At 37.2% G+C, this 27475-nt stretch overlaps 1 protein-coding gene across 3 annotated transcripts in view; it reads left to right on the forward strand.

Moving 5' to 3' along the window:
- Positions 1-20983, forward strand: part of NRG3 (neuregulin 3) — a 946990-nt gene extending 926007 nt beyond the window's left edge. For all 3 annotated transcript variants that reach the window (XM_005294028.4, XM_065551803.1, XM_065551804.1), the window contains exon 9: positions 8098-20983. In XM_005294028.4, the coding sequence (XP_005294085.1) occupies positions 8098-8605 (508 nt within the window). In that variant the 3' untranslated portion in view covers positions 8606-20983. The remainder of the gene's footprint in view (positions 1-8097) is intronic.
- Positions 20984-27475: the final 6492 nt, after the last annotated feature.

Genomic DNA, 27475 nt, shown 5'->3' on the forward strand with positions numbered 1-27475 from the left:
AAGTTTTCTCCCTCCTCCTTATGACACCCTTTTAAATACCTGAAAACTGCTATCATGTCCCCTCTCAGTCTTCTCTTTTCCAAACTAAACAAACCCAATTCTTTCAGCTTTCCTTCATAGGTCATGTTCTCAAGCCCTTTAATCATTCTTATTGCTCTTCTCTGGACCCTCTCCAATTTCTCCACATCTTTCTTGAAATGCGGTGCCCAGAACTGGACACAATACTCCAGCTGAGGCCTAACCAGAGCAGAGTAGAGCGGAAGAATGACTTCTCGTGTCTTGCTCACAACACACCTGTTAATACATCCCAGAATCATGTTTGCTTTTTTTGCAACAGCATCACACTGTTGACTCATATTTAACTTGTGGTCCACTATAACCCCTAGATCCTTTTCTGCCGTACTCCTTCCTAGACAGTCTCTTCCCATTCTGTATGTGTGAAACTGATTTTTTCTTCCTAAGTGGAGCACTTTGCATTTGTCTTTGTTAAACTTCATCCTGTTTAACTCAGACCATTTCTTCAATTTGTCCAGATCATTTTGAATTATGACCCTGTCCTCCAAAGCAGTTGCAATCCCTCCCAGTTTGATATCATCCGCAAACTTAATAAGCGTACTTTCTATGCCAATATCTAAGTCGTTAATGAAGATATTGAACAGACGGTCCCAAAACAGACCCTTGTGGAACCCCACTTGTTATGCCTTTCCAGCAGGATTGTGAACCATTAACAACAACTCTCTGAGTATGGTTATCCAGCCAGTTATGCACCCACCTTATAGTAGCCCCATCTAAATGGTATTTGCCTAGTTTATCGATAAGAATATCATGCAAGACCGTATCAAATGCCTTACTAAAGTCTAGGTATACCACATCCACAGCTTCTCCCTTATCCACAAGACTCGTTATCCTATCAAAGAAAGCTATCAGATTGGTTTGACACGATTTGTTCTTTACAAATCCATACTGGCTATTCCCTATCACTTTACCACCTTCCAAGTGTTTGCAGGTGATTTCCTTAATTACTTGCTCCATTATCTTCCCTGGCACAGAAGTTAAACTAACTGGTCTGTAGTTTCCTGGGTTGTTTTTATTTCCCTTTTTATAGATGGGCACTATATTTGCCCTTTTCCAGTCTTCTGGAATCTTTCCCGTCTCCCATGATTTTCCAAAGATAATAGCTAGAGGCTCAGATACCTCCTCTATTAGCTCCTTGAGTATTCTAGGATGCATTTCATCAGGCCCTGGTGACTTGCAGGCATCTAACTTTTCTAAGTGATTTTTAACTTGTTCTTTTTTTATTTTATCTTCTAAACCTACCCCCTTCCCATTAGCATTCACTATGTTAGGCATTCCTTCAGACTTCTCGGTGAAGACCGAAACAAAGAAGTCATTAAGCATCTCTGCCATTTCCAAGTTTCCTGTTACTGTTTCTCCCTCTTCACTGAGCAGTGGGCCTACCCTGTCTTTGTTCTTCCTCTTGCTTCTAATGTATTGATAAAAAGTCTTCTTGTTTCCCTTTATTCCCATAGCTAGTTTGAGCTCATTTTGTGCCTTTGCATTTCTAATCTTGCCCCTGCATTCCTGTGTTGTTTGCCTATATTCATCCTTTGTAATCTGTCCTAGTTTCCATTTTTTATATGACTCCTTTTTATTTTTTAGATCATGCAAGATCTCGTGGTTAAGCCAAGGTGGTCTTTTGCCACATTTTCTATCTTTCCTAACCAGCGGAATAGCTTGCTTTTGGGCCCTTAATAGTGTCCCTTTGAAAAACTGCCAACTCTCCTCAGTTGTTTTTCCCCTCAGTCTTGATTCCCATGGGACCTTACCTATCAGCTCTCTGAGCTTACCAAAATCAGCCTTCCTGAAATCCATTGTCTCTATTTTGCTGTTCTCCCTTCTATCCTTCCTTAGAATTGCAAACTCTATGATTTCATGATCACTTTCACCTAAGTTGCATTCTACTTTCAAATTCTCAACGAGTTCCTCCCTATTTGTTAAAATCAAGTCTAGAACAGCTTCCCCCCTAGTAGCTTTCTCAACATTCTGAAATAAAAAGTTGTCTGCAATTCAGAATTTGTTGGATAGTCTGTGCCCCGCTGTGTTATTTTCCCAACATATATTTGGATAATTGAAGTCCCCCATCACCACCAAATCTTGGGCTTTGGATGATTTTGTTATTTGTTTAAAAAAAGCCTCATCCACCTCTTCCACCTGGTTAGGTGGCCTGTAGTAGACTCCTAGCATGACATAACCCTTGTTTTTTACCTCTTTTAGCCTAACCCAGAGACTCTCAACAGTTCCGTCTCCTATGTCCATCTCCACCTCAGTCCAAGTGTGTACATTTTTAATATATAAGTCAACACCTCCTCCCTTTTCCCCCGTCTATCCTTCCTGAGCAAGCTGTACCCATCCACACCAACATTCCAATCATGTGTATTATCCCATCAAGTTTCAGTGATGCCAACAATGTCATCGTTGTATTTATTTATTAGCACTTCCAGTTCTTCCTGCTTATTACCCATACTTCTCGCATTTGTATATAGGCATCTAAGATACTGGTTTGATCTTGCCTCCCAGTTTGTCCTGACCCTCCTTTCTCTCTGCCAATATAGCCCACACTCCCTCTCGTTTCCGACCCATCTCCCAGGTCTCCATGTTCCCCACTTACCAGTGGGCTTTGCTCACCTGTCCCCGTCAAACCTAGTTTAAAACCCTCCTCACTAGGTTTGCCAGTCTGTGTCCAAATAGGGTCTTTCCCCTCCTCAAAAGGTGAACGCCATCTCTGCCTAGCAGTCCGTCCTCGAATAGCATCCCATGGTCGAGGAAGCCAAAGCCCTCCTGGCGACACCATCTTCGCAGCCAGGCATTCACCTCCATGATGCATCTGTCTCTGCCCGGGCCCCTACTTTTGACAGGGTTGCAACATAACTCACTCAAAATTGGCATGACCACCCCTCCGTCATGACAGAAGGGCGGCCAGGCCAAACCTGAGTGGTGCTCTGACCAAATTTGAAAGAAATGGGAGTAGGAGCTTATGGACCAAGGGAATCATGTGTGTGGTTCAAGTGTTGAATTCTATCATGAAGCCCAGATACCATAGGAGGTGCTTAAGAAATCCTTGTATTGAATAATCAACTAGTACCAGCCTGTACTGGTTTACATTTTAAAGGGTGAAACCCTGTAAAGTGCTGAGCAACTGAGCTAAATCCAGAAAAGCATGCACACGCACAAAAACTCACACCCACATAAATTGTGTGTGTGTTTGTATGTTTACATATTTATATATATGGATTTCAACCCTATTAAGACATTGACCCTAGTCACTGGAATAATTTGTAAGTAATTCCATGAATGTTCTGAAATTTGTTATTTTTGAAGGGGAAGAGCAGTTTTACATTTTAATCTTGAAAGCTAATGTGATTTCTTAAAAGAGAGTCCTTAAAAAGGAATTATAATAATGGTTCAGGGTTAGGTGTGATGATACATGTGATTCTTTGATTTCCTTTCTATCACACTGTTTTGTTCGTTAATTTGATTTTATTAAAATGAACTCTTCAAAAAACAATGTACCAAGTCTTTGCAAAGCATGGTGCAGTAGGTTGAAAAAAGTGCCTGGGGTTGTTGTTTTTTGGAGCAAAATCATACAAATGGTTTACATTTTAAAAAATGACAATTTTTGTGTGATGTGTTTTGATTTTTTAGTGTTTTGTTTTGTTTTATTTTTAAATCTCTTGTTCTTTGGAGTTTCAGCCTGGACCAAACACAAAGGTACAAACACAGTGACAAAAACCCATTTCTGATCCCCAAAAAGATACCAGAAATCTCACAGTATTGCTATTCCCTTGAGATTTCCAGTCCAATTGACTGTAGCTCTCACAAGGAAGTCGATTCCTGCAAAAATGTTTGTTAAGCATTCCCCCCCCAAGTTTTCCAGATAAATATTTGAACTTTTGATTGCATAGCAAACTCTACAATGTACTCTGTATCTTCTGGGGCTCATTCATCAGCAGTTCTGACTACAGGTTAGACAGAGATTGCACATTCATCTTTGGCAAAGGAGAGCTTTTATAATTGCTTATACCAGGCTACACAAATGTACTCCATCTTCTGAATTTTCTTGTCTTTTCTTGCTTGGGGAAAAGTGTTTGCTGCTTTCAAGAAATGCCAGGTCTCATGATTTGAAATAGGGCCCGACAGTTTAGCATTTGTTGAGCAGAGTTAATATCGGTTGATTAATTAGTGCACCCCGCTAATTAAATAGTAGAGAAACCTGTTCTAAATTAGATCCATAAACAAACAAAGCATCTCCAGGCCATTCACATCCCCAGAGACTGACTGTGGTCTGAGGGTGACAGTTTATTTTTGATTAAGTGACCAGCATTTTGACTGCAGGTTATTCAGGTGACAGCTTTTTTACGTTTCAGGATATTGACTGTTACGAGGTGTATGGAGTCCTGCTGTGTGTGTGTGTGTATATATATGTGCAGAGAAATGATGCCTTGTGTGTGCATATTTATAATGCCTAATCCAAAGACCACTAAAGTCAATGGAAATATTCTCCTTCATCTCCCCGGGTTTTGGCTCAAACCCAAGATCTAGAGCTAGTTTGCTGTAAAGTTATTTGTACTGTGCAGAAGATAACCCATTTCAAATGTAGTTCTGCCAACTTATTTTGTATTAAAATAAGATAAAATATATCTTAAAATGTGTCTGGATTTGGAGAGGGTAGCATACTATGTTTTGTTCAATTTTATTCTCACTCAGCACCCCAAGAATTACACAAATAAAACAAGTAATTATTATAACTTATTTTAAATGTTTATTAATTTCTTCTTGTGACTCTGTTTAATCAAAGGAGGGGAAGAGAGGAAGGGAGTTGCATTCCAGAAACACAAAAATGTAAATATAAAATGAGTTTATTTAGGAAGATAATAAGTATTTTCTTTAAGGGAAAGTTGTTTAAAACGTATCGTTCTGTATCTTTATAATAATGCCCTATTTTCTGTGATCGCTCTGGGTCTAGTTCTGCTCCCAATAAAATCAGTAAAATTTTGTTTGCTGTTTCAAGAGCAGGATCCAGCCCCTACACAAATGAAAGTTGAGCCTCACTTGTTCAAATCTTATTTCCCTACTATTTCCCTGCATCTGCTCACCCACAAATTGAATGCTTTAGACCAGCTTTGATCCTTGATTGAAAACCACATAGACACAAGGGAGGGATAGCTCAGTGGTTTGAGCATTGGCCTGCTAAACCCAGGGTTGTGAGTTAAATCCTTGAGGGGGCCATTTAGGGATGTGGAGATTTAGTTGGGGATTGGTCCTGCTTTGAACAGGGGGTTGGACTAGATGACTTCCTGAGGTCCCTTCCAACCCTGATATTCTATGATTCTATGAATTTCCAGTGCAGGATCAGGACATCTGCTTGTACTTAAGGAGGATTCACGGAAATGTGCTGAGCATTAAACATGTTTGCCATTTTGGGGGTCGAAATATCATGACTTGAGTCCATATTATGGAGTTGGCAAATTTTAACATTTTCATATCAATATCTGAGTTCATACTTGCTTATGCTAGTGTATCATCATTAGATGTGAAATTCGTTAAAAGAATTCACTCCCTTCATTTGCAGGGTGCAGCCCAGAAAGTATATTTAGGGGCTGAATTATCAATACAAATGAATAATGCAACTGATGAGACCACTCCGGCTATAGTGATTTGAAAGTTATATGGTAAACAAATGCAAAGGTAGCAAGAGTGGGCACAAGCCAACAGGTCTGCACTGTTTTGTTTTGTTTTTATTTATTTATTAAGATGTCCTCTCTACAGATGTATTTCTTTGATCAATATTTAATATTCTTTGAAATGTGACCTACAAGTGATTTTGATAAATGGACTTGGAAGATGTCTAATTTCATTCTGTTTTTACGTATTTCTTTATCATTTTCCCAAAAGTTGTTTTGCAAAACTTTCTTTAATACTTCCACTGTGAAACACAAAGGATACCTCATTTCTTCAAGCAGCATCAGAGTTTGGTCCTTTCTCCCATAATTCCCTGGCATACATAAGGTATCTCAAAAGGCCTTTCAAAATCACCCAGAATGCACTGCTGCTGGGATTGGGCAGGAATCTTTGGGATACAGACCAGAAAGCACTATTGTTAAATCAATTCAGTGTGATGTTAGTGTAGAGAAAGGGTAGAATTGCAGGACCACTGCAATAACACATGCCGAAGGTGGATATGCTGAATTGTGTATACAAAAATCAATGTGCAATAATCAAGTTAACTACATTCAATGGAACACTAGTGAACATGTGCTTTAGGGAATCTGTTCTTCTTTTTTATTAGTTCTCTAACTACTCATACCAAATGATGTACTTAAGCCCAAGTGACATGAGTTACTTAAGTACATGGAGTAGTCCTATTCAAGTCAAGATGGTGACTTTTTTACTTCAGTACCTAGCTGAATCTGGACCTTGAAGTGGGAACTCAGAAACCTAGTAAGATTAAATTACATTAGGACCAAATCTTGCTTTCCTTACTCTTGTATAAAAGCATGTAAGATTTTGCCTTTATCTTGTATATTTAAATAGTGATGTGATAATGTGACAAATGAAAATGAACTTTCAATAAAGATGTGGGGCCTGAGTCTGATATCACTTTCTCTGATCTCACTTTAGTTACTCTTGATTTGCCATGTTGTAACTGAGATCAGAATCAAACCCAGAGTCCCTGACAATCATGGCTAATAGGAATATTAACTTATTGTACAAGCAGAGTTGTATTAATGTTTCTTATTAAAAAGAGAGCTGCTGAATTTTGGCATGTCGCTAAGTTTCCAAAGTGATTCAAAATGCACATATTTTCAGTGATGTTTTTCAAGTATTTGCTGCAATTGAAGCTATATTTACACTGCACTCTACTGGTGGTGGCATGTAGGGTATTTATAGCTACACACCACAGTGAAAAGCAAGCTGCATCAATGCTGTGGTGTGTAGGTACATGTGCCATGGACGGCTTTGGCAGGGGGGAAGTGATGGGGAAAGGCTTCAGGAACGGGGAGACAGCAGGGCACTACTAAAAATAGCATTGTAGACGGGGGAAGCACTACTTGGGTGTGTAGACAGATGTATAGGATACATACTCTCAGGGTTCAGGTGTGTCTTCACTCGCCTAAGCAGTACCTCACCCCCTACATTGCTATTTATACCCATGCTAGGGGTGTGTGCAGTGTACGTACGCTGCCTGCTGCTGTGAGGTTTGTGCAGCATAGATGTACCTTGAAAGTCAGTTTTCATCAGCACAACTGTATCCAACTTAGAAACAAAATGGAAATTTTGGTGAAATTTCACAAAAATGACAGAATTGATGCAATTACATCAAAAGTTTAATTAATGTAGGATCTGGGACGTCTCATTTTTAACAGAGGAATATTTCCTAGAACCCAGTACGGTATCACCAGCGTCGTGCCATATATGACCAAAAAAAGGACCAACTTGGGTGCTTGAATAAGTGATCTGATTTTCAGAAGTACTGAGCACCTGCAACTCCCACTGATGTCAATGGGAGTGCAGATCATAAAAACACCTGGGTATGGAGTGCAGGATTGGACTCACAATGTGTTTATTGAAGTTAATTTCTTTGCACATTCAGAACACTACCAAATTCTAATTCATACCAAAATATCCACGTTTAAAAATATTGATGCTTGAGGAAGGTGGGAATCCGCTTGCCAGATTAGGAATGTAATTATATATCTGCACATTTTATTATAAGTAAATAGTAATACTTAGCTCTCAAAGCACTTTACAAAGGAGATAAGTAACATTATCCTCATTTTATACCTGGGGAAACTGAGGAAGATAGGGAAGTAACTTGCCCAAAGTCACCAAGCAGGCCAGTGGCAGAGGAGGGTATAGAAAGCAGCTCTGCTGAATTCCAGTCAAGTTCTCTATCCACTACACCACCCCACTTGTGACTACTCCTTGCTTCAGGAAGATACTTTTTCAGCAGATGTTTCCATTGCTTTCATTAACCTCTCATGTCTGGCTGTCTCATGCAAAATGAAAAAGCTAATTCTTTTTTTATTATTATTTTAGGTATTCATCCACTGGTTTAAAAACTCCTCAGAATACTTCAATAAATATGCAACTGCCTTCACGAGAGACCACCCCCTATTTTAATAATGTGGATCAGAAGGACTTGGTTGGATATTCCGCATCAAGGGCCAACTCAGTTCCCATCATCCCGTCGGTGGGCTTGGATGAAGCCTGCATGCAAATGCAAAATGTTTCTGAAGTAACAGGCATCAAATGGTGCAAAAACTCCTATTCAGCTGAACTTGTCAATGTCAGTGCCCCAGTCAGCAATTGTCTTATAGCAGAACAACAGGAAGTGAAAATATTGCTAGAAACTGTCCAGGAACAGATTCGAATTCTGACTGATGCAAGGAGGTCAGAGGACTATGAGCTGGCAAGCACAGAATCAGAGAACAGTGCAAGTGAAAACACAGCGTTTCTGCCCATGAGTCCCATGGCAAAATCGGAACGAGAGGCAAAATTTATCTTAAAAAGCGAAACACACAGAGACTCGGCATTGACCAAGTGACTTTGAGGAGAGTGGGGGTGGGGAGAAAAGGATCTGTGCACTCAAAGCTTTGCTAAACAGGAAAGGAAGGAAATTAAATACAAATTATTTATATGCATTAATTTAAAAGCATCTACTTAGAAGAAACCAAATAGTCGATCGCCCTCATATCATAGTGTTTTTTAACAAAATATTTTTTTAAGGGAAAGAAAAGTTCCAGGAGGGATAAAGCATACATCTAAAGCTTTTTTGGTTTGGGTTTTTTTTTGGAGGGGGGGGGGTGTTGTTGTTTTTTATTTTGCAGAGTTACACATTCAGTTGCAGTTACAGTATGTTTTAGAACTGTCCTGTTTGGCTATTAGAAGGCTTGGGATATGCATATTTTTCAAAAAGGCCAAATTCATTCTTAGACTCTTTGGTTTCAAAGTAGAGCTGTGTTGAACTGTCCACCAGGGATTCATTCTCTGGTGAGCAAGTTCTTCTTGAGTAGCCCCAAATAATACAGGCCCATAATTAGCCCTCCATTCTACCAGTAGCTTGGTCCCAGATTCATAATTTTAAAACAAACCAACATACACACAAGGTCAATCTTTCCTATCTAAATTCTGAAGTATGGTTCCAAGCCACCTAAAATCTGAAGCAACTGTAAAGCCCTGATTCAGCCAGATGCTTAAGCATGTGGCTTCCTTTAAGTACATGAGTAGTCTTAGTGAAGTCAGTGGGACAACCCATGACCTTTAAGTTAGCATGTGCTTAAGTATCTTGTTAAATCAGGGCATCAGAGCAGGAGATGGAATGATCGGGTGTTGCTCAGAACCACTGCGCAGCCCCATCTCATTGTGAACTGTGCTTTTTAAGTTTGGATTTTCAGTGAGAAAGGAAAAGAAGAAGAAAAACGTAGTGTGTGTGTGTGTGTGTGGTATGAATTTTCTACCTTTGGGAACTTAAACCACATTATTTTGTCACAAAAATCACAGTATTTTGAAAATGTTATACTTTGAAGACATTTTTCAGCACTCCAAAAGAGCACTTTTAAAATATATTTTTAGTATGGTTTGTTCAGAGATCAGTTGGGGAGATACAATATGATCAATATTCAGCATATATTTGTTCATGCTGTCCTAATTTGTTTTCACATTCAGTTTTTCCTGTCTTTTTAATTAAGCATGACTTCTGCTTGTGAACTTTTAAGGCCCCTTTCCTGCAGCTGGTTTGGTACGCGTGGGTCCAGGAATTTGTAAAAACCTGTCTTGACTTTAATGAGGCTGTGCAAGGGCACATGGGCTCCACCAAATAGATCCATTTGGAGAATCAAGGTTTTAGAGAAGAAAGATCATTTCCTGATTGCAGCGTCCCAAGCACTTGCTTTCTTATATTTTCTTTTCTGTTTTCTCCTGTATCCACAGCACATGATATGCCACTAATACAGTGGCCTAAATTCAGTAATGACATATGAACTACTATTTTTAAATACAGTCTGTTTAAATTGTTTGTTTAAAAAATTAATGAACTATAGTAAATAATTACCAAATAGTCTTCCCTATTCAGTGCCGGAAGACTGGTTGATTTATTAACAAAATCTACAGTATACACAAAATGTATTCAGATACGTACTCCCTTTACAGCAAGGTAATTGCTAAAGTTATTAGATGTGCCCCAGACTTTCCAGTTCACCATTCTCAAGAGTGAGTTTCCAAAATAGAACAACCGATTGGTCTAGTGCTGTTGTGTGTTGAGTCGGAATAAAGCAATATTTCAACTTCTGTCTATTGAACTGAAGAAAAAAAAAAGCTGAAGGCATATGCCATTTATTTCCCCCCAGTTAGGGCATTAAGGAAAAATTAGTATTCACATAAGAAGTTTTTTTTCTAAAAAAAAGCAAAGTTGATGGAATTGTCTCATTTACACAACTTTCTATGGCTGTAATCTTTGCTGTGTGTTTTCAATAAAAATATATATGAGAGCAAATTATGATTTATGCCCCTGGATGGAGCATCATTGGTTTTGATTCCCTTCTTCAAATGCCACTTGGATACAGCTGGATTTAAGGAACGAATTCCCTGAGTGATGTACCTTATTGTTGATGAAAGCTCCAATCCTGCAATTTCATATGTGTGGGCAATGCCCTGTTCACTTCAGCAGGGCTCCATGTGGGTGCAGCAGGCTACCTCCACTCAGTGAACTACAGGATCAGTACCTAAGATACATATTTCAAAATGAAACCTTTTTAAACTAACAGAAGTCTGGCCTTATTGCCCCCAAATCCAACTACATTTTGCAATCAGAAAATGCACCCTTTGAAATGTATTGGAAACACACTGCAGGATTTCTGTTGAAGAAAGAGGCAATGCCTTTCTTAAAAGAAAGTGTTAGTTTAACACCCTCAAAAGCAGAAACAGTGGAAGAGCAATGTATTGAAAACTGATGAGGTGTCTGATTGAATAATAGATGAAGATCTGAAATGGTGAGAAATCTTCAACTCATGTTAGAGATGCTATCTTGTACTCAGCAAAGGATGTGTGACTGTTATTTGTTACCTGTTCTATTCAGTTTCAGCATGTTTGAATAGAGAGACATTAATACTAACCTTATGATAGACTAGTGTATTATTTGTTAAGAATATCATTTCAGCACTTATTGAAAGTTCTATTGTTTCAAGAGGAAAAAGATAAAGAAGATATAGACAGGTCACTGTAATATGAATTGTATTTTTCTCTAATCTAAGTGTTTCCCCCTCTATAGTGAATGGAACAAAATTTTCTCTGAGTTCTGACATTTTAATTATGCAGGCTGCAGAAAAGACTTCATAAAGTTTCACTTACACTACTAAAATACTAGCTCATATTTTTGTTCCATACATCCCATTGAACCCAAGTTGCTTAGAAGGGGTGTAAGTCAGTGTAGAATATAGTTTGTGCTAATAAAATTACATCTGTTGTTCAGCTGGGAAACCAAATAATAATCCTCCATGGAAGAAATTCTAAACTCATTGATGTACTCATAAGATAATTGAAATTTACACCTGCCCTGTAAAGATCAAGTTTAGTTAGGTGTGAAAATTCACACGGGTTGTTACACTTCACCAAACTGGGAAAATAGCTAATTAAATGGTTTGAAATTGACATCTCTTAAGCATACTACTATTGAACAGAATTACAAAATATGGCCATTGTGTGTCCTAGATTTCTTGCTTCTGAATAGGTTTTCTTCAAAACAACTCAACAGCCTCCTCCCTGCCCCCTATTAGTAGAGGGGTCCCATAAATCTGAAGTGGGAAATGTGGTGAATATAGACACACATTTTCACATTGCTTAAAAGTTATTAACCATCGAAAAACTCTTTATAATTCAATAGGGCTATACTCTGGTATCCTAATTCATGTTCAGTATTCCCTTCTTGAATAGTCCCATTAAGTTCAATGAGTCTATTCATGGATAAGGTAGTATTCAAAATGAGTAAGGCTGTCAGAATCTGGCCCTCAGTTAGGGAAAAATCTTAGATAGGTGGCCAGACTCTCAATTGATGTATATTAATCTAGCTCCATTGAAGTCCATTGGAGTGATGCCAACTGACATCAGCTGAGAATCTGGCCCAAAATGATTAATCACACTGTTAAACAATAGAATACCAATTGAAATTTATTAGGGCTGTTAAGCAATTAAAAACATTAATCGTGATTAATCGAGTGATTCAAAAAATGATTCACAATTAATTGTGCAATTAATCGCACTGTTAATAATAGAATACTATTTAAATATTTTTGGATGTTTTCTGCATTTTCAAATATATTGATTTTAATTACAAAACAGAATACAAAATGTACAGTGGTCACTTTATATTTACTTTTGACTACAAGTATTTGCACTATAAAAATAACAAGTATTTTTCAATTCACGTAGTACAAGTGTTGTAGTGCAATCTCTTTATCATGAAAGTTGAACTTACAAATGTAGAATTATATACAAAAAAACTGCAGTCAAAAATAAAACAATGTAAAAGTTTAGAGCCTACAAGTCCACTCAGTCCTCCTTATTCAGCCAATCGTTTGTTTACATTTGCAGAAGATACTAATGATGGGTTCTGCTTGATAACAATCCAGAAGCAGTGCAGACCAACGCATATTCAACGAATTTCCATCTTCTGAGTCAGATGCCACCAGTAGAAGGTTGATTTTCTTTTTTGGTGGTTCAGGTTCTGTAGTTTCCGCATCTTAGAATTAGAGCAAATATTTGTAATAAAAAATAAATATAAAGTGAGCACTCTATATTTTATATTTTGTGTTCTAATTGAAATCAATATATTTGAAAATGTAGAAAACATTCAAAATATTTAAATAAATGGTATTCTATTATTATTTAACAGTGCAATTAATCATGATTAATTTTCTTAATCACTTGACAGCACTAATTATTGTGTCTATCACCCTACAAGGGCTGGATAGTCCCCAGTGAGACCCAGTTCAGCAAAACACTTACACATGGGTTTAACTTTAAATTTTGAAGCCAATGAGACTTAAGCATATGCTCACAGTAATGCATGTACTTAGATGCCTTGTTGAACCACGACCTAAAAGAAGATCTACAAAAGCTATCAGATAGGGAGTCAAATTCTGCTCTGAGTTAAACATGATAGTGTAAGTAAGAGTAAAATTTGGCCCCATAAAGAAATACTATATTTCATCTTGCCACAAATTCAGTTTACTAGATTTCAAAGGTTCCCCTAATTTTTAAAGAAATGGTAACAAATATGTACTAAGGGAGAGTTCTTCCAAAGTATGAATATTGTGATTCAGAATTAAAACTCATAGGATCAGAGCTGTAACAAAGAGTTCAAGTCTGGTCTAAAAATTGGCAGATACCAAAACCAGAGATGGTCTCATAGTAAAGCAGAAATTCCCCTTAAATACATATACCTACAAGCAAAAGACTGAAAAAAGGGTTTTTAAGTTGCCTGCTCTTCCTTTCCTTTGTTGCTTTTATCATTCTTTTTTGTACAAGTTTAAATGTTTGCTTTGTTTTATATTTTGAAAATTAGTTTCTGGCCCATCATCTTCAAAACAGCTTAAAAACATAAGTGCTTTCATGTTTGTATTTATTGAAATCAAGGGATTTTTCTTAAATGGTCAGGGACAATGATGCATAAGCTACTGCTCCAAATATATGATCTTTTTTTTAATTTTTATTTTTATTTCATTTTTTTGAGTAAGCTTGGGTCCCAATCAAAAATATCAATGCATGGAAAATTAAAGGTGGCTCTTCACCCTATCATATTGTAGGATGTTTTAGGTGCTTGTAACTGGTGCTTTGTGTGTACTGTGACCATGGCAAACTGGGAGTGAAATCCTGCTCAATTTATTTATATGAGTGTTCCCTCTGGATGCACTAATGAATATGGTATCTTTGGCCCTTGGTGTGCAGGGTTTGGATTTGACATTTGCAGATTAACCACATTATATTCTTTTTTGTATTTTAAATAGCAAACTTGAAAAGTTCATTCACTGAAATGTACATCAAATAGTACTGAGCTGTGGCAAAGTTCTAAAGTTCTGATTGGACAGATATTGAAGTTAATGAGTCTTTGTCCTGTTGACTTGAATTAGATTGGGCATTGAATTGGACTTTATAGAGCATTATTTTCTAGTTTTTAAAAAACTAGCTAGAAAGTGTATAACTGAGAGTGGAAAGTTATTATTGTAACATGGAATACACACTGGATAAGGATACAGAGTCTGTAGTTCCTGTATACTGCACACTGTTAAAATGGTGTAATCTTAACAAATGTATGAGCTATTAGAATTGTGTGTGCATTGAATTTGCCAAAACACAATCTACCTGAACTTATCAATAACTGAGTTTGTAAATTTTAAACAAGGAGGAGAGAAAAAAGCTTTTAACTCCCCACTCTTTATTGATTGTTATTACACATATTGATTGTATTGGAGGTAACCATCCTTTGATTCTTCATTTATTACTCAAGCACCATTTCTGAAGTCCACAATCAGTTATAAAGACAGAGAGATAAAAGGACTATTGTCTTGGGGCATTTTGCTACTTCAACTTATTTTCTTCATAGAATTTGAAGAGTAGTTTTCTTTGCATAAAGGTCCTGCAAAGGAGGAGATATTTCTAATGCTCCAGATTGCTATTTTAGTGAGACTTTTTATTTTCAAATTAATAATAATAATAATGTAAAAAAATCACAACAAACAAAATCTACATAATTTTTTCTATAAAGGGAATTATTATATTTTATATGTATAATTAATACTTTTTTACTGATTATTAAAGAGTATAAATTAAGTATAAGACATACCGTACGCATATGGCATGTATATTCTGTGTTTGTTGATATAGCCTTGAGCAATATCTAATCTAATTGCATCAGAAAGAGACCTTTGTGCCATTTACCTTCTCTATTTCCATCAGCACCAACTACAGTACATATCATGTCACAATGGATGATCATGCCTTATATAAGCTTTATCTCATCCTCTTTCTTTCCTTTTTGCATGAAGGAGTTCAGGCCCAGTTCTTCACTGATTTACATCCCATGCAACATTACTGAAGTTAATGGGGCTGCAATGGCTATGAAACAACACAGAATTTAGACCATAGTGCCATATTCCGACACCCTTACTAATGTTGAATATATCTTACCCACATAAGAGAGAATGTCATTCAGAAACTGGCCTTAGGGACAAGAGGATTTAAATTGTAAGTCCGAAACAAGTAAACCTAAGCCCCAATCCTTCAAGGATTGAAGTGCTTAACTCTATGTATTCTGTGTAGTCTCAGTGGGGGGATTTCCCAGTCTGCGCAGGATCTGGGCTTAAGTGATTTTAAATGGTAGCAAATTCTTAGTATGTCTTTGTGTCATTCTTTCATGATTCCATAAAGTTTCTAACATTTCAGAAATCATGGAGTCAAAATGTCTTCCATTATTTTTCTGTCTGAAGTTATGACACCATAAGGCCTGACAGGTTTTGATCGCTCATCTGTTTGACACCCTATTATATCTGTGCCAAGGATACCCAATATTAATATTTGCATGAAATAACAGAAATCAAAGCTGGCAAGGGTCTGACTAAACCAGAATAGATCTTCAAGCGATTAACAATTGTGGTCCAAGCATACCTGATTGTTAGCTTTTCTGAGCAAACACAGCTACTTTTGGGAGCTGATGATTCTTTACTAGACTAAAATGTATAATTTTGTGTGTACTACTGCTATCCCCAAAAGTGTGAAATGTTCTCTAGACTATACACTTAAATTAAAAAAAATAATCTGAAAGCCAGCTAATTTGAGTGGTGGAATAGGACTGCAAACTCAGTCCAGCACTAGCTAAGCCACATATTTAACTGGATGACAGAACATTTTCTTGGAAAACTAGTCCTTCTGTGTCTTCTCCCCATAAATTAATGTATTGATTGCATGTATGTTATTGCCTATGAAGGAATTAATTGTGTGATAGCAAGAAACCAGTATTTATATTTGTTTAGAAATCATTAACAGTTAAAAGTGTTACCAGTAAGATAGCTTCCAACTCTTTCAGAAGACCAAAGACCAGTATACACATCTGAAGCTACCTGAGTTTTATAACTTCTGAGCTTGCTTTTTGCCTCCCATTATTATTAAAGTTCCTCCAATGGTTAAGATTCCTAACAGATACTGAATCAAATAATTTTATGGGATTAATGTCAAAACACATGAAGGAGCTATGACAATAGATGTAGAACCGTTTTAAAGTAATCCTTGCTTTGGAAGGGTAATAAACACAGTTTTATCTCAATCGATGTCATGAATAGTTGGAAGCTACTTATGTCTGACATTTTAAAACCATATTTTAATGTATTTAAGACAAAACAATTGATATCTATTGCTTTCCAAAATAAATAGTGTCAGCAAAAGGTAATAAGGAAGAAGTGGGGAAATGAGAAAATGCCTTAATGTGGTCTTTTCTTATTTCTACTAGACAGTGCTCATTATTAAAACAGCATCTTGTACTTCCAGAATTATATGGGAATATACTGAGACAATGCTTCTCACCTTAGTCAAAATTCAATCCTGTACAGAGTGAGCACAAGCCTTGTGCACCTCTTAACATCCCAATAAATCTCTCAAAATAGTCCTTAAGTGGGACAAAAGTGTGCCATAGACTTTGTGTTGGCTCTCTGCATAAGAATGAATTTTATTCACTCTGAGAGAACGCTCATCTTTTCCAAGGGAAGATCAGTGAGTATGTTCAGAAAAAAAATAGTAAAGGAACTAGCTTTACTTTCTTTAAAAAAAAAATATTAACTAAGGAATTACCAAAATCAGAGCTATCTGTTAAATCATGACTATCCTAGAAACAGTTCTGATTTTGCTGATTCCTGATTGGAAATAACCAATCAGACAGAAACATTAGCAGACAACCCTATATAGCCACTTGTTTAAAAATATGTATAGATAAGATTTCTCCTGTCTCCTTGTTATAAAAAAAGTTTTCACAGGTGAAGCCAGAATGGATTAAAAAAACATTAGGACAAAGTCTGAGAAATTATGCTTTACCATAACCTGCTACTTCACGGTCTAGTGATCTCAAGTCCTAGCCAACAGAGCTAGTTGAGATTTTTTACATTTCAAAATTTCAAATTTTCAAAATTGTATAAATTTTGAATTTAAGGGGAGGGGGTGAGAAAAAAAAACATTGTGACATTTCCTCCCTCTCCCCCACCACTTTTTCCCATCCACCTCTGCTTGCCATATATATTTTCTGTTAAACTGTTGAAAAAAAATACATAGGAGAAAAAAGTTTTTCCTCATATAAATATATTAGGACAATGGTCAATTCTTTGTTTTGTTCTCTGATTCTAACTGAGAAACTTGAAGCTATAAAAGCTCAACACTATACTTGATGTACATACTAACCTCCCATTTAAATCAATGGGAGATTTTTGTGTAGGTTGATGACAAGTTTGGGCCCTACATGAAAATTAGAAGAACCTAATAGACGAAAAACAATTCTGTTCAGAACTCCCAGACCTGAGTCTGATGTGGTGTAAACAGAAGTACCTTCATTGAAGTGAATGGGGCTTCAGTGATGTGAATGGGGCTTCCAGGGAAAACATTGATGGTTTGTGGAAGTAAATATTAGCCCAAGTGCAAAACTCAGATTGGCTGCAATGAGGCCAGGATTTTTCACCCCGATGTTTAGATGCAATATAAGATACCAATAGCATGAGTTATTTTTTGTCCTTGTATTTTAGGCTATTTACAGTACGCAAACTATTGTGGTTCCTCCTCTACGGCTAAAAAATGTTTCTAGTAGAATCCAAACAGAGATATATGAAGGTTTTTCTCCCTGAAAATTTAGTAATAGAGTCTAAAACATAGGGCCATATCCTCAGCTGGTGTGAACTGGCATTCGGACTCAGGCTGCTTTAGACTGAACATCTGGCTCAGAGTTTGAATTGACTTGCTATTTGATACAGTATTTTAAGTAACTGTAATAATCCAATATTTCTATAAGGATGGTTTCTGCACTGTATGGAGCAGTATCATTCCCTCATCTTTTATACTTAATGCCATATTCTCCTTGATCTTTGCGCAGCTTCGGCTACTGTCTGCAGCCCTATTAAAAGTGGCCATTGTAGTTCTGCAGTTAGCAGAATTACTGTTATTGATGAACTAATTTAGCTTCAGTTCTGGCTTTTGTATGAGGAGCACTTACAACCCTTATCTAAGAGCTGTATTATCTCTCTCACACACACAAACATGCCTGTGTACACACAAAAAGAAACATTCACTTTGTAGCAATCCTAGAAATTCAAATCCAGTCCCAGTGGGTGTGATGCGTCTGTTAGGTTGGTTTTCAGATACAGAGTTGTGTTTAATAAACACAATAAAAGTATATTTTCATATTGTTTTCTAAGTAGCATTCCTGTATATGGTATAGAGCAACAGGCCGGCGAGTACACTCACATCCATCTACTTTTTGATCTTAAAGAATAAGGGTGGGTTTTCCAAGGAGCCTATGGGTAATTAGATGCCTAACTCCCTTAGACTTTTTTGAAATTTCCAGCCCAAAAAGAAGCTGATGGAAGACTCGCTACAAAAATAATTATTCTGAGCAACCTATGTGTGTGTGACTTTTTCTCTTTTTCTTTTCTTAATAAATTGGGTCTTATGTGAACCAATCTACATGAACAATTCTTTCCATTATGTATTTACAGACCAGTGCATGGCATGAAATCTGGCAGAAAGTTTACAATTGGTTAGGGGTTCAGAGTCTTTCCTTGCAGAGAAATTCACCTTTCCGACTCTGCCCTGTCTTAAACTTGGAGTACAGTTTGACTCAGTTTGACTCCATCCTGCCATGTTGATGAGTACTGCTGTAAAGGTGCAAGGAATCTAAGAGCTAGCACTGAATACTCACCATTTGCTGTATGCCTGTGCATAAATGGATCCACAAAGGTGTCCACTCCTGCATGTGCTGGATACCTCCTGTAAGGCTGAGGGTGATCAACAGCTCACAGGGTAGTGAAATATGTAATGGTTAGCAGCAGATGCTCTTTCACAGCCCCCGCACTGAAATGAGTACTGGGGTTGAGCTGAGCACAGTTGCTTTCATGCAGGATTTTAAATTAATCCTATTGCAACTGCAGGACTAGAAACCACTCATGGATGCTTAAGAGTATAGCTGGTCAAAGCCTTTTCAAAATAAAATAATTTGTTTGTTTATTTTTAATAGGACCTTTTTTCAAAAGAAAATTTTGCAAAACAAGTGACCAACATTTTTTGTGAATTTTTTCTTGACAATATTGACTGAAATTTTCATCAAAAAGGGCACTGACTGTTGTTGAAATGGATATTGACATTTTTAATTTGATGCAAACTCAATTTTCAGAAAAGTAAACATTTTGATAACCATTTTTTCAAGAAACAAATTACCCACTTAAAAAAAAGAATTAGTCTAATTCGAACCCCATGTGACCGACATCATTTTTTCTAAGCCTTTGCATTCCTCCCCGCTCCCCATTTTTTAACTAGCTCTACATAAGTGCTGGATTCAGAAGATACTGAGAACATAAGAGCCAGTTGCTGACATAAACAAGTGCCAGGGTTTTAAGCAAGTACTATCTATAGCAGTCAGCTGCTCAATATCTTATGACTTGCTGGGTCAACAGTGCTCTTATTGGCCTTCCTTCCTGTAGGGTTTGCTCCTCTCAGCTTACTTTATTGGATCACATGAGTAACAAAACACCATGCTCAGCAGCCCAACCACTGTTAAAGCTGCTTTCCAACCATCTCCTGCCAAACTCCTGAGAGACTGATCACTTGAAAGTTACATAAAATGGAATGAAGATTAGGAATACGTTGTTCCTTCACTGTATGTGTCCAGCTGGTATATGTGGGGAAAAAAAGATGTGCCTGGTTTGTTGATTAAATAGGTTTTCAATATCCACCATTTAATCAACAGTGATATTAAGACATCCTAATAAAATCTGAATGATTTGTTCTGTTGGTTACTGATATCTGTGTTAATGCCCATCCATATCTCAGATTTTTCTTTGAAATCTTTATTTTTTAAATCACATGGCGTGAATCAGGCTGCATTTCAAGCTGAAGTTTCTGAAATGTAGTACTATACTTGATTTCATAGATTTTCCTTAATGATCATTGAAAATTTGCCATGTCACAACAGGCTATAAAAGCTAAGCTTACAAAAAATGTTCCATAAATATGCATGATATGAATATGGAAGTTTGAGCATTCATATTGCACAGAGTGAGTATTGTGAGGTCTTTTCCTTAGCAATTGAAAGCCTTGAACCATTGTTCACCTGTAGCTGAATTATGGATAATAAACTACCCTACCAAATTACTTATATTGTTAACAACATTAGTATGGAACATTTAATTGAATTTGGGGGCCTTTTATAGCAATATATAAATAAAGTACTTTCTTTGTAAAGAATTCCATGAATATGAATACTCCAATCTGAGGTTTAAGCATCTGGGAAATTTTCTTGGTAAAGGATATAAACACACAGCCTAAACACATTAAAGAAGGGAAAAAGCTGTTTCTTTTCAACTGTCTTTGTTTCCCCATTTTCTTTTTCCTCTATTTTTGTTCTGCAGAGAGCGGGGAGAATAATCATAGTGCCTATGACAAAGATTGTGTTTCAAGAAGTGTGCAATGTGATCATTGTTTTATTCTTTTGTTTATTTTTTTAAATTGCAAATGGAATCCATTCTCATGCTGACAATGGCTAAAAGGAACAACCTTGAAAAAAATGTCATTCGACGTTTCAGCAAATGTTCTGATTCATTATGTTTGGCCTCCACTTTTGTGGAGATGTACATTCTTGTCCATGGTTTTAAAGGATAAAAAAATAAGAACTGATTTTAATTATCAATATGTATTTTGACTCTTTTGTTTTTGGTTTTCAGGCATGTAGGATGGTTTTATTTATTGCAGAAATCTACAGATAATCTAAAGAAAAATCATCATTTTTGTTGTTGGTTTGAGCAAATCAGTTTTGTTTTATAAATAATGCAGCCCTTTTTCCTTAAGTAGTGCTAGTCTGATTGTGCTATTTATCTGTGATCTCTACTCTTAAAGCAGGGGTTTTCATTTGTTAATCGGGCCACAAAGAGGGAGACAAATGTTATCTTTTTGAAAGCAAAAGCTTTGTTCATTCCAGTTGCATTAGTGCAAGGATCAACCAGGATTATTCTGAATATGAGACAATAAGGTTCATGACTCTTGGACATCACAACATATATCATAACATACAATGAAAGGGCCCAGTCCTGCTACTAATGAAGTCAATTTTCAAGTAATTCAATTTTTTTTTAAGATAATCCAGCCTGCAGACCTTGGAGTTTTCACTAAATTGTGGCTATTATCTGGAGTTATAAAAGTTCCATTTGGAAAGGCAAAACCAGACAAAACTGCACATTCAGAGAGAAATAAATTGTGATTAAAAAAGAAATACAACATACATTCAAAGATCATTGTCAATATACAAAGAACAGCAAAGGGCCTCTGTGAAATGTTCTTCTGTTACAATGAAATAAAATATCATCCAGGTGGCAACAATACCACTTTACATAAAAGAAAAACGTCAAATATTACTAATACTTTACATGGTAATTTGTAGTGCAGGTTATGTGTGTCATCCTCCATTTATTTCTTATACCAGCCTTAATCACGAACAGTTGGATTCTGTATGTTCTATCTAACTTTACATCATGTGCTAATTATTCGGCCATTGAGTTGCAGATACTATTAGGACATAAAAGGTTCTAACTGTTTTTTCATCAACCCAAATTGCTACAATTATTTTCTCAAATAAAGTTCATCTTGATGAGAACAAGATGGAAAACAATAGGGCAAGCGTGTAAGGATATAACCATGCATTTCCACTGGGCTAATAAGAGCCTGGTGCTGCTACTCCAATTCATACAGATAGTCCCACTGACTTCAAGAGATTTATTCCTGAGAATAAGGACTCTCTGTGTGATTAAGGGCTGCACAACTGGACCCAAAATAAACTGTTTTTTTCCCATTTAGAAGCCATTAGTCAGCCAGCTTTTCCACTTGGCTGGAATGGCCTTTTTAGTTTGTCATCCACTCTTTTCTGTTGTGTAAAATCTTTTGTATTTCATTGTAGTTCAGTAGAAACTTGCCCATTGGTGCACCTTGGGCAGATGAACAAGGAAATAAAATCAAAGTAAAATAAATTTTAATCCATCCAATTTTTATAAGGTAAACTGAAATCTGGACACTTTTGCTTGCAGCTGAGGAAACTATTATTCTTTTGGACCAGTTTATGGGAAGTACCCAGCCCATTTTTCTTCCCTTTCTATGTGTATGGAATCCTGGAAGTGTTCTGCTTGTTCTATTCTTATTCTTTTATTTATTTATTTTTAATTGCAAATGGAACCCATTTTCACACTGACAATCGCTAAAAGGAAACAATGTCACTGTACATTTCAGAAAATGTTCTGATTCATTATGTTTGGCCAAATTTGATGAGGTTAATATAGGTGTTAATTTAACAAAATAGCTTCCCACTGAAGTCTGACTGCTCTGGCATGTATGGTGCCCATCTACACAGTCTCACAGATGTCTCCAAAGCAGTAAGAACAAAACTTAATTTTATAACCATACCTCATGGGACAGAACGGATGGGCATTTTCAAAACTGTCCTCATTTAATAAGTGCACAGATCATATTTCTGAACAGTGCTTCAAAGTGGCCACAACAACTGGAGCTATATGAATAATTGAATTCTCCAGTTTGTTTTCAATATCAAAATATTGAAAAAAAAAATCATTTCGGGTCAAATGAACCAACTTTTTGAATTTTTGGAAAAAAAAACAAAAGTTATGTATAGAACATACCATTTAATTTAACCCAAAATAAAATACTTAATTTTATTTGTTTGGGGGGGGGGAAGGAAGGTGTGTTGTACTTTTATTTTTTTTAATAAAATTGAAGTAAATTTCAAAACAAAGAATTTGGCGGAATCTACCCAAATTAACAGAATGTTATGGTCAACCCCAATCTTCATTTTTTTTTTTTTGTGAAAACAAATTTTCAGGCAAAAAATGTCACCCAGCTCTAGCAGCAACTTACACATCATTGATCTGCTTTTTAGCCACAGCACAACACTGAGACTCTTACATTAAGAAACCTAAAATGTCTGTCTAGCTGTCTGTGGCTATCTAATGATTTTCTACAATGGACATCACTATAATATTTAAGTGCTCTACCTTAATTCTTTGCTGTTCTTTCACTGACATTAGCTTGTGTGCTTTTGAACATATAGCTTGTATACTCGAGAGGTGGTGTCACCCTGTTGGAACTGGTTCACAACTGTGAGTGCCTACCTCAGAGTAGACTGTCATATCAGGGCAGACATTCCAAACTGGTGGTATGTTCTATAATTAGATTTCACCAACCCAGTAACAAATGTGAACTCCTAGATCACTGTAACAGTCTTACCATTGAGTCACAGACAGTACGCCTTGGGCTCTCCAGTCTATCTTGCCACCCAAGTAAGCTGGACTTCATGATAAATGGTCACATACACCAAAAATCACAAAATATTCAGGTTGCTTCCAGTCCCACGGGAATAGTAATTTACTCCAGGTCAAATTGAATCTGAGATCTCACACCAAAGACAATGCTGGTAACCAGTCCTGTAATAAACTATTTAAGGATTTATTAACTGGGAAAAAGAAATTAGAGAGTTATTTACAGATTAAAGCAGGGAACATATGTGCACAAATGAGTTCAGGCTACGGTCCCAAAAAGATCAGAGAAGTAGTAATATCAACACTGAATGTCTTTTCAGGGCTTAACTCAGGACAACCCTGGAGATCTCTGCTTGTTCATGTCTTAGTTCCTGCCCTTGGAAGAGTCCAAACAGCAAAGAGATGAAAAATTTTCTGGTGAGCCTGTTCTACCTTTTAGCCTCCTGCAATGAGACAAGCACACTTGCATGTAGCAATTCCAAGGTGTGATAGAGCCATTCACCAATCCTTTGTACTGTGTTGTTCCTTAAGAGCCCGCTTAATCTTCGTAGGCCTCATTAATGGGGAAAGGGACACTCTTCCTGTGCTGGGTTCACAAATTCAGAGCAAACGTTTTCAAAGTTATAAAACAGAACTTACATATTTCCGTAGAGCCTGGAATACAGACATTACAAGTCAGATTAATGCAAGAAGAACTTAAAAGCATTTCATAGAGTCTAGACACTAAATTCATTTTTAAAGACTAATAACTATTTTGAACAAAACTAACATTCAGGTGAACTGCTTTGGTTTCCAGCTATGCATTTGTCAGTTCTTAGCTGACATCTATAGCCTTGGCCAGAGCTGGCACTTGGTTTACAAGCATCATAGGTAGAATGAGTTGTTTTTAAATTAGTCTACAGTGCACAATATATTTCACAAGAAATTGGGATTTAGAAATATCAAATGCTGAAATCTACTGCAACATGGTGAGTTTTTCCTGAGGCTGACAAAAGCGCTTGAGTGAAAGTTTAATGGAGCTTACAGAAGGAGCGTGCAGATTTGCCTAACGGACTATGTATGTTGCACATTTACTTTGGCACAAAGAACAGTGAAACACTTTGCCACCACATAAAGTAGAAAAGAGTCCTGCGATCTGAAAGCCCATTTCTGGACCATGGGGAGAAGCAGAGAGATGATTATTACATACAGGTGGCCCAAATGAACCTGTGATCTAGTAGCTCATCACTGAAAGGGTGAAGAAGGCTTCCTGTTCAGCTTTGACTGACCCCAAAATTCTAAACTCCAAGAACCATCTCTGGGTACAGGTGTCAGGAAGGGGGTTGGGCACATTGTCAAATGGCAAGCCAAGAAAATCCATCTTCCAGGTAGCTAGTTATGAAGTACAGTGAATGTTTTTGATATACTGGAATGATTCAGGTCAGCTCCCCATCCATTTGGTCCAGGTTTGACATTTTCCTTAATGACTTTTCTATTTGTTCCTCTGCATAGTAGCGAAGCTTGGTACAGTGGGCTGGGAAGGGGAGGAGACATAGAACAGTATTGTAATAGCCTCAATTTAAGGCTTTCAACATTTTCAGAGACTGGATATAAAAGCACAAAGTTGGTGAAAGAATTTCTCTTTCATTTCATTTCCACATGGCAAGCTTTTTGCCTGTCACTTTCCAACTCAGAAATCTGATATTTATTTGGAGTGTGATTTACTACATGACGGATAGTTCCTGAGACAAACCAGCCAAGAAAACAGTTGGCATGCCGAGGAACTATGTTAACATCAATGGGGCTATTTAAGTTTGAAGAAATAAGAATGTAGCAAGAGTGGTTCATAAAATTCCTATTAAGAATCATGTTTGACACTTGATTAAAATTGAGCTTGCTCATGGAATTGCACTTGCCATTGTTAAAAACACATTAATTATTACTGCCTTCTGAAGCAAGACTAGAGTGTGTGTGTTATATGTCTTCAAAAACTTCCTGACAATTTGAGCCTAATAATTCTAGCCACTTTTCTTGGGCAGTCATGTGCAGACACTAAAACTTTCCTTGGGCATTGAAAGCAATTTAGTGCCTTTAATACATATACCTAGAAATTTGGGAACAGACTTCTAAGAAATGCAAACTCCCTCTACAAGTAACATTTAAAGCAATATTAGCCATAATAGGAAATGTTGCCATTATTTGCTAGCAAATGCTTATGGGACTATCAGTGAGACTATACAAAATATGTCCATATGTACTTATTTTCTATGCCTTTTTTTTTTGGCCAAGACAGACAGGACTGTGTGTGTGGTGGTGGATGTAACTAAAGATTTTGGGTTACGTGAAAATAAAAACAATACTAGCACAATTTGGGTGAACTAAAATAAGCACAAACTCACTTTTATTGTAATGGTTGCTGCTGTTGCATAGCTACACCCTTTCACCTCCATTTTTATGACTGTGCTGTATCATTTCTCTCCTTGAGTATGGGGTTATATATTTCTCAGAAACAAATCTCCACTCATTGCCTGAAGCTCCAACTGTGCCAATTCCCCCCAAGCTCATTGTAGTTAGTTATTCTGCTCTTGTTAGTTTGCTCCTACACTTCCAGTCTTGCTGCTGTCCACAAATATGAGAAGGGAGTGATTTATACCAAAGCTAGTGAAGAAAGGCATAAAGTATACCTTCATGGTTCACAGAGGTGTGTTTGCTTGTCCAGGGACCCTAAAGGACAGACTGTAACTAGCGGGCACATTACATAGCATCTTCATACCTGAAAAGTACTCTGCTATAGTGATAGAAGCAATGCTGCAGACTTGCTGGAAATTTTCCACAGACTATAGGTTGAGAATGTTTCTTTTTTAAATTTAAACCTTAGAACAGATTTTTGTCCACTGCACTGGTGTCTTATACAGGAGATACAGCTGGCTAGGGGAGAATTTCCTACATTTAGGCACAGTGGCTGCCTGTATAAGTGTATACAGCAGGGCCAGATTTAGGGGCACGCAACTGCCTGAGGTGTCGGGATTGGTAAGCGCTAGACTCAGGGTGTTATAAGATATTCAAATGTCTAACACATGGAGGGGGTTGCTGAAGATACTCCTTGCCTGGGGTGTCATTTGGTCTAGGGCTGACCCTGTGTACAGCATAAGTGGCTCTATACTGCCTTCTTTGCAAGCCCCAGTGTGAGAAGTGTGCTGGGACCAGGAGGGCCCATGGCACATGCCTTATGGGGATTCTGGGTTGCTATATGTTAGATCAGCTGGGGGCACTCTGCATGCCAGGGCTTTCAGTGCACTGTATCAGGGTCTACATGGTACTGCATAGCAAGCTGGTGTGCACTAGATTCACACCCTGGCTTACTAGGCAGTAACTTGCTGTGTAGACAGGCTCATACACTTGGGGCTGATTTAGCTCCCAAAGCAGTGCAGAATCCATAGGGTGCTAAAAAGGGGCACAGTCTCCTTTCTCCCTTCGGCTGCACTTTCTGTCTTGTGCTTCCTGGACACATAGCACAGAATCAGATCTCTGGGATAATACACTTCGATATTAATAACTAGCATATAATTTATTAGATGTGCAATGTGACTAGACCAACAAAGATTGAGCACCTTTCACACAGAAGTTTTCTGACTTTTGAATCCCATAGCATATATTGGGTATTTTTTGGCAATATATTTTCTTCTTATCGTAAACTTAAACCAGAAAGCTCTATATAGATGTAATATTCAATTTCAAACTGAATAAGCCATTCATTCTTACCTTAGCTAGTTGAACCAATATAGTTGAAATTCTCTAATATAAACTCCCCCCACCCCCGGTAAATTAAATAGATCCATCACCCCTAGAAGGCTGTTGCTAACTTTATTACCACAGCTGATCCA

Source organism: Chrysemys picta, chromosome 7 (genome assembly GCF_011386835.1).
Source record: "Chrysemys picta bellii isolate R12L10 chromosome 7, ASM1138683v2, whole genome shotgun sequence".
NCBI classification, from domain to species: Eukaryota; Metazoa; Chordata; order Testudines; family Emydidae; genus Chrysemys; species Chrysemys picta.